Source organism: Yarrowia lipolytica, chromosome 1E (assembly GCF_001761485.1).
Source record: "Yarrowia lipolytica chromosome 1E, complete sequence".
NCBI classification, from domain to species: Eukaryota; Fungi; Ascomycota; class Dipodascomycetes; order Dipodascales; genus Yarrowia; species Yarrowia lipolytica.
The window spans coordinates 858,689-874,328 of NC_090774.1; the positions used below are offsets into that span (position 1 = coordinate 858,689).

Consider the following 15,640-nt stretch of genomic DNA (forward strand, 5'->3'; position numbering starts at 1 on the left):
TGATACCTAGTAGTACTAAACTGTAGGAGTTACGGTTCCGACAGCAAGTCGAGATACGACATACAACGTCATCTCTTCTTCAACACTCCAGTCTAACCAACACACCAGGCCCACCATCGATTTTACATGTACAGTAGTACATACAGTAGCTCCCTTGTTGGCGGCTAGACAAGTCCTTGTCAAAACGCCTTAAACCCAGACTCCCGAACCCAGGCAGAAGACATACATCACAAAAAAGATACCACAAGACAAACGCAGTAAAAAAGGTCGTACCCGGAATCGAACCGGGGTTACTGGAAATCGAAGTAGGTGCTTCAGAATCCAAGGTGATAACCGCTACACTATACAACCTGGATTTGAGTTTTTGAAAAACGTGGTCTCCACTCTGTTACATCTGCTTAGTAATCCACTGCATTAGAATAAAAAAAATGCATGTTTTTGCCACGGAAGCCTTTGGGGTGCCTTTATAAATGTATATCTAGGTGTTGGGAGTAGCACGAAGTACTTGATTAAACACGTATGCAAGTTTTATGTGTCGCTGAGTTATTCAAGAGTTATTGTGATTGATGAAACAGTTCCGCTACAGCACTATGCATAATGCAGGCTTATATAATCAATATTTATTGGTCCATCGAACGTCTGAATTAACTGTTGAGCATCCCTGTTCTTCTGAGTGGCTTGTGTCAGTTTCATTTATGTTATGTTGGTATCCCATGAGTACATACTGTAGTTAGGCTTGAAAGAGTAGAGACACGTTAACTTGGCCAAATACTTTTATCCCATCTTTATGATATAATAAATCCAAGTGTTCCTTGTCACTTCCCTTATATACATAGTCTTCAGGGGAGTACTGGTGCTGGTACGGTTTCCACCTCGTGTTTTGAAGATCGAGGGTAAAACGAACAAGTAAAAAGACGTTAGATGTTAATCCGAGGAGACTTGAGATTCGTGCAAGTCTCGCTCGTTATTTCAGATTTTGTTTCTATGGTGGTGGTCTTCTACAAGTAGCCTTGTGCCTGTCACGCGGCATTTCGGCGATATCCGATTTGAGAATCGTTCAATGAAAAGGAGGCGTGTGTACAGGTATGTGAACTTTTTATTTCAGGCTTTAAGGGCGCTGTAGAAGTCTGTTCTGATCTAGAGAAGCTGATTGTTGTATCTGGCGGGGTCGCTTCAGTGTCTTGATACACCCGAGACAACGTGAAGTATGTACATACAAGTACAAGTAAGAGATTTAAAGGGAGGGGGGGAGTGTATCATACTTGTATTTAAACAAGTACCCTTGTGCTTGCACCAATTGGGTCCTTTTCAGAGTCGGGTTCAAAATTTTCGCGAACTTGTTCACTTGTGACTCCTTCCAACCTGTCCTGGCGTACTTGTAGTTGTATGAGTATACTCTGCCAATTCCCAGTGTGCAAGATGGAGGACTAAAACGGTCGCAAGGGACAAAGAAAAGCTTGATAAAGCGACAAAACACAAAGAAGCTATTATTCATCAGATTGAATTCCAACCCTCAGTGTCCCGGCCTTGAGTCTCGTTTCAGGTGGCCATCGGCCTTCTCCGAAACCTACCTAGGGGTGGGTTCATTGGTGAAATATGAGAGTGGGGTTCGGTAGGCATGACAGTATATGACCCAACAAAACCTATATACCCAGGTGTTCTCGTTTGACAACAATAAACTGTTCTGAGACCATACTGCTACAAGTACACACATCTAGACTTTCAGTCAATATACATAGAGCCAATATAAGGTTCCCGGTAATCAGATCGCGAGATGAGAACTCAGAGACATCTCAACTGCTGAGGGACCCAACAACCCAGTCCACTTGATGGTTTCTACCACAAAAAGATTGACTTGTTCTACCTACAGTACTGTACTGAAATATTGCAGCAACTTGCACCAAATCCGATCGCGCAGTGCACATTTTGCTGCTGCACCAATTGTCCGAACATACGGCCCGTTGGACTGGCACGCGGACTCAGCAGCTAATGCTTTGGAAAAGCTGAGTGGGCCGCTGGGCCGCTGTGGAAATGGAAGTTTACCGTACAGGACGATGCAGAATCATGCATCGTGCCACTAGTTTGCCACACTCTTGCGCATGCTGATTGTTGCGCCTTCCGTTCTCCCCCGTCTGTGATTGGTACGAACCCTGATCTGATCAGAGTTCCGACTTCGGGGTATGAGATGGTGGTAGATGAGGGGATGACGAATGAGGAGCGACAACGGAAGTGTGAGCAACAAGATAAACGGGCCCAGCAGAAACCACATATGCATCGCTTCTCAATTATTGCTACAAAAATGCACATTTGAAATGCACCCTGTGACCCACCATGTATATGTTTGGTGTAATTAGTCTACATGTTCTGCAACAGAAGTTGCAACGGCCCGTTGGGCTCCGACGGATTAAAAAAAAGACCCTACAGGTGTTTGCAGGAGTAGCGAATGTGACTGTTGAAGTGGTGTAGTACGAAATGGCTACTGTTGTCGGGTTATCAGCCAAAGACGCCCTGGCAAACTGCGTCTATCTTCTTACAATCAGCTCTCTTGTCTTCCTTTCCCCTCCTCTATCTCATCTTCTTCCTGCTGCGTCTTTGGAGTGAGATTGTGCGGTCCGAAGCTCACTGTCCTACGATACAAGGTTGAGGCGCAGGTGGAGATACGACTGAACCAGTATCAGTGTGTGGAATGAGGATGGAACCGGCACGAAATAGAAGGATCTGGAGGCCATGATTGGATTGTTGATCAGTGGACCTAGTATTTCCCACCAATCCCTGGATACACTTGTAAATACCCACCCACTCACCGCACTTACTGTACCACATTAACTCCCGCATTAGCACCCAGTTCAAAAAAAACTAGAATGCATGGATGTGATCTGATCGGAGGAAACAAAATGAGCTGTATTCAGCTATAGTTGCAGCTTCAGCTCGCAGTACGAAGTAGCACAGATCGCTTCCGTGTACTGTCATTCTATGGACTCCATTCTCTACCCTCAATGTCCATCTCTCCACACCTCGCATCCACCTATCTCTTCATTTCGTCACCACCGGAAAAGCCGACTTTGGTCTCCTTGACCAGTGTATACAGACAGAGATGGCCCTTGTTACCCAGAGATAAGACTAGGACCAGGAGCTCCCATTGGCTTAACCCTAAATACGGTTTCATTAATTTTTCACACACAAAGGCGCTCCATACCTGCAATCACGGCTTATCGCAGAGTCTAATACGTGACACCCGGCCTACGGGCGCCACGGGCTCCTGACCGGCCAACTCAGCTATCATCCATTAGAGTTGCGATGATACGAGTATATAGAGACGCGTGGCCGCACCAAGAGGACAACTAAAGTCATACAAACTACACCTAATCAATATCACAATGTGCAAATCAATCGGCTGGACTATTGCCGAATGGAAGGAGGCACAGACCAACTCGTCTTACGAGGAGGCCCGACATCGACTGTTGGACCTCGTGGCCACCTTCAAGGACTACAAGCATGGTGATCCGGCTTGGATCACTGTCGCCTCAACAGAGCATATCAACAAGCAATGGAAGGAGCTTCAGTTGATGAAGAAGAACCCAGAGGTGAGTAAAGAAGATAACGTGCAAAGTGTGTCAGCAAAGTGAGGCTCAGAATACAATCAACAGGATGATTCGTTGCAAGACTCGATAATCAAATCATGATCTGCTTGAGTGATCTGATCCATCAATTGGAATTCAGATCAGTTCAGATCAGTTCAGATCAGATCAGGATCATTGAGTTGGTTGGAAGAAACCATGCGAGTACCAATAGCCATTCCCTTTCCAACACGCCACTCAGTTTACGTTCTTGAACTAACCCAGTCCCTTCCCCTTTACGGAGTTCCTTTCGCTGTAAAGGACAACATTGATGTCATCGACTTTCCCACAACCGCTGCATGCCCCGCCTATCTCTACATCCCCAAGGAAGACGCTACCATGGTCCGTCTGATCAAAGAGGCTGGAGGTATCGTTGTCGGCAAAACCAACCTCGATCAGTTCGCTACTGGTCTGGTCGGAACCCGATCTCCTTACGGAAAGACTCCCAACACCTTCTCCGACAAGCACGTATCTGGAGGTTCGTCTGCTGGCTCTGCTTCCGTAGTCGCCCGAGGCCTGGTTCCCTTTTCTCTTGGAACAGATACTGCAGGCTCAGGTCGGGTTCCCGCCTCTCTCAACAACCTGGTAGGCCTAAAGCCAACCGTTGGCGCATTTTCAGCCAAGGGTGTGGTACCCGCCTGCAAGTCGCTTGATTGCGTCTCCATTTTCTCGCTGGTCCTGTCTGACGCTCAGCTGGTGTTCAACATTGCCGCCCACTTTGACAAGGACGATTGCTACTCGCGACGTTTCCCCCAGCGACCTCTCAAGTCGTTTGGCCCCACTCCAGTATTTGCCGTCCCCGAAACCCCTCTGTGGTTTGGAGATGAGCTCAACCCTGCTCTCTTCGACGACGCCGTTGAGCGTTTGCGACAACAGGGCGTAAAGGTCGTCAAGATTGACTTCACTCCTCTGTTCGACCTCGCCAAGTGCCTCTACGAAGGTCCCTGGGTGGCTGAGCGATACGCTGCCATCAAGGACTTTGTGCAGAACCGAAAGGAAGACATGGACGAAACTGTGTATGGCATTGTCAAGCAGGCTGAGAACTTCACTGCTGCAGACGCCTTTGCCTACGAGTACAAACGACGAGCCATTGTGCGAAAGATTGAGGAGATCTTCTCTTCCATTGACGGTCTGATCGTGCCCACATGTCCTCTATTCCCCACCATGGAGTCTGTGGCTAAGGAGCCTGTCACTGTCAATGCCCACCAGGGTACCTACACCAACTTTGTCAACCTCGCTGATCTCTCTGCTCTAGCTATCCCTGTCGGATTCCGAAAAGACAGTTTCCCCTTTGGAATCACTCTCATCTCTCAAAAGTTCAACGACTACGCTCTGCTGGACATGGCTCAGAAGTTCCTGCCTGCTTCTCGACCTCTGGGTGCTCTGCCAAAGGACAAGTTCACCGCCAAGAAGGGAGATCTTCTTGCCTCTTCTATCGTCGACAACATGCCTCGAACCATCCCTCTGGCTGTTGTAGGAGCCCATCTCACCGGCATGCCTCTCAACTGGCAGCTTCAAAAGGTCGAGGCTACTCTTGCCCGACGAACCAAAACTGCCGACTACTACCGACTCTACGCTCTGGCGAATACCGTGCCTACAAAGCCTGGTCTCCGACGGGTTCTTCCCTCTGACACTACTCTCCGAGGCGAGGCTATTGAGGTTGAAATCTGGGACGTGCCTTACAGAAACTTTGGAGAGTTCGTATCAATGGTCCCTCATCCTCTTGGTATCGGAACCATTGAGCTTGCCGACGGAAAATGGGTCAAGGGTTTCATTTGCGAGCAGCTGGGATACGACGACGCTGAGGACATCACCAAGTTTGGCGGCTGGAGAGCGTACAAGGCTGAGACTACCCAGAACCTGGAGTCCAAGCCTTTCGAGACTGTTCTGGTCGCCAACCGAGGTGAGATTGCCGTTCGACTCATCAAAACTCTTCGAAAGATGGATATTCGAGCTGTGGCTGTCTTCTCCGAGCCTGATCGGTTCGCTCAACATGTTCTTGATGCTGATGACTCTGTGTCTCTGGAAGGTACCACTGCCGCCGAGACTTACTTGTCCATCCCCAAGATTATCGCTGCTTGCAAGAAGACTGGAGCCCAAGCCATTCTTCCTGGCTACGGTTTCCTGTCTGAGAATGCTGACTTCTCCGACGCCTGTGCCGAGGCTGGTATCGTATTCATTGGCCCCACTGGTGACTCCATTCGAAAGCTCGGTCTCAAGCACTCTGCACGAGAGATTGCTCTTGCTTCTGACGTGCCTCTTGTGCCCGGTACAGGCCTGATCGAGACTGTTTCCGAGGCCTCCGAGGCTGCCGAGAAGCTCGAGTACCCCCTGATGATCAAGAGTACCGCTGGCGGAGGTGGTATTGGTCTTCAGAAGGTCGACAAACCCGAGGATCTCAAGCGGGCTTTTGAGACCGTCAAGCACCAAGGTAAGTCTTTCTTTGGAGACGATGGTGTCTTCATGGAGCGATTTGTCGAGAATGCTCGACACGTGGAGGTTCAGATTCTTGGTGACGGCAAGGGCAACGCTCTCGCTATTGGCGAGCGAGACTGTTCTCTTCAGCGACGAAACCAGAAGGTCGTCGAAGAGACTCCTGCCCCCAACTTCCCTGCTGAGACTCGAACTCGAATGATGAAGGCGTCCGAAATGCTGGCAAAGAACCTCAACTATCGAGGTGCCGGCACTGTGGAGTTCATTTTCGATGAGAAGCGAAACGAGTTCTACTTCCTTGAGGTTAACGCTCGTCTGCAGGTCGAGCATCCCATCACTGAGTCCGTCACTGGACTGGATCTTGTCGAGTGGATGATTCTCATTGGAGCTGGCAAGGCTCCAGACTTCGAGGCCCAGCGTGCCAAGACCCCCCAGGGTGCTTCTATCGAGGCCCGTCTGTACGCCGAGAACCCCGTCAAGGACTTTGTGCCTTCTCCCGGTCAGCTCACCGACGTGCAGTTCCCTAGTGATGCTCGAGTCGACACCTGGGTCAGCCGTGGAACCAAGATCTCAGCAGAGTACGATCCCACTCTTGCCAAGATTATTGTTCACGGCTCTGACCGAGCTGACGCCCTGCGAAAGCTCCAGAGAGCTCTGGACGAGACAGTGGTTGCCGGCGTGACCACCAACCTGGACTACCTTAAGTCCATTGTCGGATCTCAGATGTTTGCCGAGGCCAAGGTATCCACCCGAGTACTGGACTCTTACAACTATACTCCCAATGCCATTGAGATCACTTCCCCCGGCTCCTACACCACTATTCAGGATTACCCCGGTCGAACCAAGCTGTGGCATATTGGTGTTCCTCCTTCTGGACCCATGGATGCCTACGCCTTCCGGGTGGCCAACCAGATTGTGGGCAACCACCCCAAGGCTCCTGCTATCGAAGCTACACTTGTGGGCCCCTCAATTATGTTCCACAGCGACACTGTGATTGCCATCACCGGTGGATCTGCTGAGGCCACTCTTAATGGTGAGCCCATCGAGTTCTGGAAGCCTGTGACTGTCAAGGCTGGCCAGACTCTCGCAACTGGCCGTCTCACTTCTGGCTGCAGATTGTACATTGCGATTCGAAACGGTCTGTCTATTCCAGAGTACCTTGGTTCTCGATCCACCTTCGCTCTCGGTAACCTTGGAGGCTTCAACGGTCGAACTCTCAAGTTTGGCGATGTCATTTTCATGGGCGAGCCCGAGCTTCCCTCCTGCTCCATTCCTGCTCCCATCTCCGAGCCTGCTCCTGCCTCTGATGACATGATCCCCAAGTATGGCAACGCCTGGACTGTTGGAGTCACTTGCGGCCCTCACGGCTCGCCAGACTTTTTTGCTCACGGCTGGATGGATACCTTCTTCGATGCCAAGTGGAAGATCCATTACAACTCCAACCGATTTGGTGTTCGTCTGATTGGCCCCAAGCCCGAGTGGGCTCGAAAGGATGGAGGAGAGGCTGGTCTGCATCCTTCCAACCAGCACGACTATGTCTACTCTCTGGGTGCCATCAATTTCACCGGTGATGAGCCTGTCATTCTGACCTGCGATGGTCCTTCTCTCGGTGGCTTTGTCTGTGCTGCTGTTGTTGTAGAGGCCGAGCTGTGGAAGATTGGCCAGGTCAAGCCCGGAGACACTGTGCAGTTTGTGCCCATGACTATTGACTCTGCTCGACAGCTCAAGAAGGCCCAGGACAGAACCATTACCAACCTGTGCGGTTCCCCGTACGAGTCTGTTGATGCTCTTCTCGCTCTGGAGGATTACGAGAACCCCATCATCTACACCGTCCCTGCCTCTACCTCCACTCCTCGAGTCGTCTACCGACAGGCTGGAGACCGATACATTCTGGTCGAGTACGGTGACAACAACATGGACATTAACCTGTCCTATCGAATCCATCGGCTCATTGAGGAAGCTCAGCAGTCTATCAAGGGCATTGTCGAAATGTCTCGAGGTGTTCGTTCTGTGCTGATCGAGTTCCATCCTTCTGCCTCTCGATCCACTCTCATGCAGGCTTTGGTCGACTTTGAGAAGCGACTTCAGTTTGTCGAGACCTGGCAGGTTCCCTCTCGAATTATTCGACTGCCGATGTGCTTTGAGGACTCCAAGACCCTGGACGCTGTCAAACGGTACCAGGAGACCATTCGGTCAAAGGCTCCCTGGCTTCCCAACAACGTCGACTTCATTCGAGACGTCAACAAGTTCTCCGACCGATCTCAGGTCCGAGACATTGTCTACACTGCCCGATTCCTGGTTCTGGGTCTTGGAGACGTGTTCCTTGGTGCTCCTTGCGCGGTACCTCTTGATCCCCGACACAGACTGCTTGGAACAAAGTACAATCCCTCTCGAACCTACACTCCCAACGGCACTGTCGGAATTGGAGGAATGTACATGTGTATCTACACCATGGAGTCTCCTGGAGGCTACCAGTTGGTTGGTCGAACTATCCCCATCTGGGACAAGCTGTCTCTCGGCCAGGACCGACCTTGGCTGCTGTCACCCTTCGACCAGATTGAGTACTACCCCGTCGACGAGGAGGAGCTCAACCACATTACCACCGAGGTGGAGAACGGTCGATATGCTGTGGAGATGGAGCAGTCCGTCTTTGATTATGGCAAGTATTCTGCCTGGCTCAAGGACAACTCTAAGTCCATTGAGGCTCACATTGCTTCTCAGGCAGAGGGTCTGGACGACTTCGCCAACCTGATCAAGGTCGCCAACGAGGATCTGGCCTCTGGAAAGACTGGAGCCACCAAGGAGGAGACTCCTCTGTCGGCCTCTGCCGTCCAGGTCTTCTCCGAGGTCACTGGCCGTTTCTGGAAGGGCCTGGTTGCCGTCGGAGATACTGTTGACAAGGGCCAGGGTATCGTTGTGGTGGAGGCCATGAAGACCGAGATGGTCGTCAACGCCCCTGTTGCTGGAAAGGTTGTCAAGTTGTACAACACCAATGGAGATATGGTGGATACTGGAGATTGTGTGGCTGTCATCGAGCCCATTGTTTAATTATTACTTAATGCATTATATGTATTTGATTTTGTGACATAGACTGTAGTTGTTAGTATGGTATAGATTTAGAAAGGTGTATCGGTACTGTTGATACTTTACAGTACAAGTAAAGTACTGTACGAAGTGGATATCGGTAAGTGGCTGCTTCTCGTGGTATCACTCGTCATTGGTATCTCATCCCCGCATATCTCCTTTTGGTGGCAATAGCCACGTCCTTCCACAAATGGGAAAGCTCATCGGCATCCATATCCCAGGAATCATCAATGCCATCTTCATCAGGTGACAGGAATTCCACAAGACAACCAGCGGCAAAAGCTCTCATCACGCTATTTCGAGCCTCAAAGCTCTTCTTCCACAAAGAAACTGCCTGGTCGAAATCCTCGGGAGGGTTGGGCTTGAACCACTGGGACGCAAGATGTACCAGCTCAGGGAGGCAGCACATCTGAGCAAAGACAACGAGCTCACAGGCATCCACAAAAGTCATGTCGAGCTCCTCGCCGTATATATACCGCACCAACACCTCCAATGTAGACGTGGGAATGTCCACTCGCACCTCGTTGGGCACCGCCTCCATCTTCTTCCATTTGAGCAAGGTCTCAAAGTATGAAGAGATACCAATGAGAACAGACGAGTGGATTTTGACGGCATTTCCCTCGTTGCTAATCATGGTAATGTCACCCTCGGATGCATATCTGATTCTTGCAAGGCCTGTCCGATGCACTTCGGTGAAACTTGGCTTGTGGTCAGCATTGAGCAGATTCAACAGCTTGCTTTTGGACCCCACCTCGAACCGATGGTAAGTGCTCATCTGCCAGCAGTCGTCGAGGCTGACCAAGTAGTGGTTCAGTTCGTATCCGTTCTCGCTGTCGTTTCTGAACAGAAACGTGTTCTGGTCAAGAGCGACGCATGCCGGGTGTGCACCATGTTTGACCTTGTAGTTTAAAGGGCAGCTGATGTGTTTGACACCTTCCTTTTCGTTATAGTAAACCAGGTAGGGTTTTCTGAAGCCATCGCCCAACTCTTGGCCAAAAATGAAATGGAATGTTCCGACTTTGTCCAGAGTGCACGAGGTGATATGTCTTTCTTTGACTTCCTTGTCAAAATCGACCTTTGTGCATCCGAGTTGCGCACCCCCGATTCGCCTGATTCGCTTGTATTGGTAGTTCATATTATGGCAGATGCAGTGTCGTGGATGAAAGGTGGAGTGAAAGAATGCACCAACAAACAATGTGGAACAAGTAAACTATTGGTAGAGGTATGTCACGGTATTTAACTAAAATTGGCAACACATGCATCATGTTGCCATGTGACACCAAATGAGGCGAGAGCAGTAAAATGTCTCTAAACAATTTGAACACACACTACTTGTAGCTAGCTACTACAAGTATGTATTGTATCTACACTACAGTATTGTCCTCTACGCCAAATGGGAATTCAAAAATCTTTTCATTTACACGCCCAATGATGCAATCAGTCTGACCTTCTACAGCTTGGACTTCTCTTTCTTCTTCTCACTAGCCATCCATCCGAACTCCAATTTTTGGTCCTTGCCACTTTCGATGATCACATTGATCACACACACTCGGTTGCTCTGAACAGCACTCTTGGTGGCAACTTCCAGCTCCTCAATGTTCTTGACAAAGTAGCCCTTGGCACCCAGACTCTCGGCCAGAACGTCATACCGAGTATCCAGACTGAGAGCAGTGGAGGGGAGAGGCTGGCCGTCAGTGTAACGAGCAGGGTCGACTCCGTGATAGATACCGGAGTTGTTCATGACGTAAATCACCATGGGAAGGTTGTCCCGAACAGCAGTCTCAACTTCAATGGCCGAAAAGCCGAAAGCAGAGTCTCCCTCCACAGCAACCACCAGCGACTTGGGGTCGTAAGCCTTGGCAGCAATGGCATAACCAAGACCAACACCCATAGTAGCGTTGGTTCCGGCATCCAGACGGGTTCGAGGCTCAACGTGACCAAACACAGATCGACTGTTATCCATGGTGTTGGCTCCCTCAGACACAATGACCAGCTTTCGGTCCTTAGCAATCTCGGCAATGGTCTTTTGGATGCTGGCAAACACACCAAAGTACTTGAGAGGAACGGAGTGGTCAGCCTCCTTCTTGGTGGCATTCTGCACGTTTTTCTCTCGCTTGGCAGCAATCTCAGGAGCCAGAGCGGGGGATTTCCAGCCCTTGAGGACATCTTCGAGCTGACCAATGACCAGAGAGGCATCTCCCAGGATACCCAGCTCTGCCTGCCCGGCATTGTTTCCAAGCTCCTCGGCACAAACGTCAATGTGGATGAACTTTGTGTTCTCGCTGTACTTGGGAGCGTCTCCGTAATGTAGGATCCAGTTGAGACGAGTTCCAACAAGAATAACCACATCAGCATTCTTGAGAGCCTGAGATCGACAAGCAGACATGTTGCCCGGGTTGCTGTCGCTAATCACACCCTTGCCCATGGGTGTAGGTAGGAATTGAATGTTGGTGCTCTCCTGGAAGCGTCTGATGGTAGGCTCAGCCTTAGCATAAGCAGCTCCCTTTCCAATGACTAGCAGAGGGAATTTGGAGGCTCGAATAAGAGCAGCAGCCTCAGCGATCTTAGCAGGGTCTCCTGCCGATCGAGGAGCAGGCACGTTGCGGAGTCGTTGCAGTACTCCAAAGCTCACCTGGTCATTGTCCTTAGACTGAATGATATTTGCTGGCAAATCAACGTAAGTTGCACCAGGACGTCCAAAGTAGGCCGTTCGGTACGCTTTTTCCAGGAGGAAGGGCAGAGCGTCGGTCGAAGAAGGTCGGGCAGCAAACTTTGTGTATTCGGTGACAGCAGCCACTTGATCCAGTTCCTGAAAGCCGCCCTTGTGAGTGTTATGGACATCCACACTTCCAGCCAGAAGCAGCAGAGGGAAGCAGTTCGATTGGGCATTGCCAACGCCGGCCAAAGCGTGCAGAACTCCAGGTCCTCCAACTGTAAGACACACGCCAGGCTTGCCAGACAGGTAGCCATAGATGGAGGCTGCGTAGGAGGCACTCTGTTCGTTTCGGAAACCGATGAACTTGATGCCCCGAGCAATGCAGGCGTCAGCAACCTCAATGACGGGGATTCCCACGATTCCAAAGATGTGTTCAACGCCCAGTTGCACCAGTGATTCCGCGATAACTTGCGAGCCGTTCATTGTGTGTTGATTGATTCGGTTGTGAGACTTGCTTGTGTTGTTTGCGTGCGTTAGTGCCGTCAAATTATGTGTCCGCGTCGTTGGAACTTGTGTTGAATGTCAGTGTCTTGTTATAAGCAACTCGTTAGCCACTGGTGGTGTGATGAACTATCCGAGTATAAGTAACGACTCCTATGCACCCCCACGCCCCCACACCAGATGATGCGGATGTATTAAAGTTCTGTGGGGGATAAGAGCCATCCAAGGATGTGGCCATTGAGCACAGTGGAAGGAGGTTTGTTCGGCGATTGAATACGAATCAATAGATTTGACATCTGTGAATCGATTAAATCTTTCAGAGAAAAACTCTGACATCTATAGCAAGAGTTGTTGAAGAAAGGGCATCAGAAATGCGCCGGACATGTCATGGTAGCATGGACATTTGATTTGAAGGTCTATAAAATAGTACACAGGGTATATGTACCAGTATCTAACATTTCCGAAAGATTTTAGCCGAATCGGAGTGAAACCCGCTCGTAATTCACACTCTTATCGTATTCCGATACACTTGGCACATTTTTGAGTTTTCCGAGGTGTGATCTTGTAGAGTTGGTTAGAAGACCTCCCACAACTGAACTTGTTCTGTGGTATCTATAACTGTATATATAACTGCTTTAATCAACTCGTTTCTGTTACCGAAACGCTCCCTTGCACCCAGAATACGGCTACAGACTCGGGAATAATGTCCAACAGATCACGAACACGCCTGTGGCTTGCTGCTAAGGAATCTTGACTTGAGTGTGGCTTGTAGGAGGAAAGTTTTGATACCATTGAGTGAGTCATGGAGTATCGCGGCCAAGGTTGAAGTAGTGGCCACCCGAAGCCGTTATGAAGCTTGTCTTTAGTCTTCCATGTATTTATAGATATCAGACGTGTCATCTCACTCACGGTGGGTCTACGGTACTTGCACCAATACAAACCTGCAATGGTCGTCATGCATCTTGCTTTTTCAAAGAACGTCTCCACAGTACATACTGTACTGTACGGCATGTACGAGTATAGTGTACATACTGGTACTTGTAGCAACTACCGCTTGTGGGATCAGTAGGATCAAACGCGTGCTGCTACTGGTAGATGTTTTTATCGCCTCCATTGCATGTATTTGAGAATGTCAATCTTGCGTTCGGGAAGCTTTGGCGAGATTCTTGACTATCTCAGAAGTTCTTCAGAGTATCAACTAATTTCTAAACTACAGAATGAGTACAGTAACCCCATGATACTTACAAACCCAACTACTGTACCGTAAATGTTTGTAAGTTATTATATAAAAAAAGTACAGCAAAAAGTACCCCAAATCTAAACAGAAGTCAATTCATGGGGATATTTAGGATCCAGAAAGTCAACTTCTGCAACTTTTTAAAACATTCTATAGCATCTGACTCTCCAATCATCATACACGTCTCCTCCCCAACTCATCGCCTCTCAATATCGTGAACTCTAAGTTGTCCCACCACCTTCAAACATCACCAACTCACTAACATCAACTACAGTACTACCAACCACAATTCCATCGACACAATGAAACACCAAATACGCCCATTGCTGGCATTACTGCTAGCTCTGACACTCTATACAACTCTGGCCCTCGCAAATACAGCGCAGGTACGGTTTGTCCCTGAATTGTCGCGCTCACCATTCTCAGACGCGTACTCAAAGGCGTTGAGTCCTAACGAGAACACTCTGACTGTGATTACAACCCCCGACTTTGAGTCTCAGACGCAAACATTCCAATTGAACGGCTTGTCTACCGATGGCACCATGTACGAGGTTAGGGTGTGTTGGCCTGCAAATTACCCCCTGGAATTCGACCTGAAATTCGACTCCAAGACGAACTCTGTGAAGGTGGCGTATTTTTCTGATTACTATAGTAGTGACGACGATCTCAACTACCTGCCTCTTGATGCCGAGTTCCAAGTTGTGCTCAACAAGGTTGTTCTTGGAGCTCTTCCTGAGGATATTTTTGGAGCTGTCATTCTGGCGGTCGTTGGAGGAGGGTTGGCTTATTTTCTGGGTGGAGTCGTTTACAAGGTGGTTTTTGACAGCCATGTGACTACTGAAAAGAAGAACAGATAGGGCTGAGGAGAGACTGTATCACGGTCTGCCATCTTTCACGGCGGTGGGTGACATCCAACATGATTCCAGCCTCTTGCAGACTTCTGAGGCCACTTCCTGAAATGTTCCTTATGGGAAAGATCCTATGAAGGTCGCAAACCACACTTGGTCCGAAAATGGCCGGCCATGCAGCATTCAAAGCTGCATTGCCCACTCCAACAACATAGAATCACAGAACACATGACATTGAGATACAACGGGCTGTGCATACGATGAGTAGATCGCGGTCATTACAGGGCTTTTAATTGGTCTTTTGGGTTATGGTGTCTGTCCTTCTCATCGCATCTCGACCACGATATAAGAATTGTCGTACAGTATCTATTATACCTTGAAGTTTGTTGACCCTTCCGATCGTGAGGGTCTGAGCAGCAACTTCATAATAATTTTACACAGCCGGGACCCAAACCGACTTAGTGGACAGCCAGTCCAAGGTCATATCGCAGGTGTGTGTCCATGCCATCCAAGATCCCGCCAAGGCTCAAAAGTACGGGGGATGCAGATTGTCTTTTTCATCCTCGTCGGACTTCTTGTTCTTGGCCTCGTGTTCATCTTCATTGCCATTTTTGTCGTTAATTATATCGCCGGCATTGCCCTGGTAGTCGTTGGTGGTGTTTGTGTTCTTTTCACCATCGGTTTCTGGATCGGCGTTTCGTGTTCCCATATAAAGAAGAAGACCAAGGTTATAACTGGCAATCAGTGTGTCTAGACCCTGCCTCCTTCTTCAGCCGCATCATTCCTGAGTAATTCTCAACTAATCAATCAACTAGCTTGGCAGTAGGAGTACGTAGCTACGACAAAACTTCACTGTACAGTACATTCTCGTACTCGACGTCATTGCATGGGAGCACTTTTGTCCCACTTTCAACTTATAACGCCTTTTGGCATGACGAGCTCTTGTTTTTGGCAACCTTGAGAGAGAGAGGGGGGCGGAGCGGGGCTGTGAGAGGGTATCCGCAGTTCTACAGTAAATGGTAGTGGTGAATACGGTCGTGTACATTGCGTCGAATGTCCGGTTGTAGCACTGAAGAAATCAAACCGCATTTCATCTTTTGTTTCTCCAAATTGAAATGGGCAGGCGGAGTGGCTGATAAGCAGTGCTAAAGTACTTGTACTTGTTGAAGGCAATCTTTTAATTTGTTAAATTCAAGGTATGTCGGTCAGTTGTCAGTTTTCGAGTCGCACATTCTAACTGGCAGTTTGTTTCCAGCCCTTTCGA

General features: G+C 49.2%; 5 protein-coding genes and 1 non-coding gene across 6 annotated transcripts; 3 read left to right on the forward strand and 3 right to left on the reverse strand.

Annotated features, from left to right (window-relative positions):
* Positions 1 to 264: 264 nt before the first annotated feature.
* On the reverse strand, positions 265 to 351 carry YALI1_E08590r. Its single transcript has one exon. It is a non-coding gene; the product is annotated as a tRNA-Gln (tRNA).
* Positions 352 to 3,377: 3,026 nt separating this feature from the next.
* Positions 3,378 to 9,098, forward strand: YALI1_E08620g (uncharacterized protein; the record flags this gene model as incomplete). The annotated part of the gene is made up of 2 exons (XM_503658.3): positions 3,378 to 3,584; positions 3,843 to 9,098. The coding sequence occupies 2 exons, from the start codon at positions 3,378 to 3,380 to the stop codon at positions 9,096 to 9,098; spliced, it is 5,463 nt and encodes a 1,820-aa protein (XP_503658.2).
* A 166-nt stretch (positions 9,099 to 9,264) lies between these two features.
* Positions 9,265 to 10,269, reverse strand: YALI1_E08689g (uncharacterized protein; the record flags this gene model as incomplete). Its single annotated transcript, XM_503659.3, has 1 exon — positions 9,265 to 10,269. One exon carries the CDS (start codon positions 10,267 to 10,269, stop codon positions 9,265 to 9,267), a length of 1,005 nt encoding a protein of 334 aa, XP_503659.3.
* A 315-nt stretch (positions 10,270 to 10,584) lies between these two features.
* On the reverse strand, positions 10,585 to 12,273 carry YALI1_E08709g (uncharacterized protein; the record flags this gene model as incomplete). The annotated part of the gene is made up of 1 exon (XM_503660.3): positions 10,585 to 12,273. The coding sequence occupies one exon, from the start codon at positions 12,271 to 12,273 to the stop codon at positions 10,585 to 10,587; it is 1,689 nt and encodes a 562-aa protein (XP_503660.1).
* Positions 12,274 to 13,830: 1,557 nt separating this feature from the next.
* On the forward strand, positions 13,831 to 14,385 carry YALI1_E08725g (uncharacterized protein; the record flags this gene model as incomplete). Its single annotated transcript, XM_503661.3, has 1 exon — positions 13,831 to 14,385. The coding sequence occupies one exon, from the start codon at positions 13,831 to 13,833 to the stop codon at positions 14,383 to 14,385; it is 555 nt and encodes a 184-aa protein (XP_503661.1).
* A 299-nt stretch (positions 14,386 to 14,684) lies between these two features.
* On the forward strand, positions 14,685 to 15,130 carry YALI1_E08733g (uncharacterized protein; the record flags this gene model as incomplete). Its single annotated transcript, XM_068282920.1, has 2 exons — positions 14,685 to 14,738; positions 14,783 to 15,130. The coding sequence occupies 2 exons, from the start codon at positions 14,685 to 14,687 to the stop codon at positions 15,128 to 15,130; spliced, it is 402 nt and encodes a 133-aa protein (XP_068139021.1).
* Positions 15,131 to 15,640: the final 510 nt, after the last annotated feature.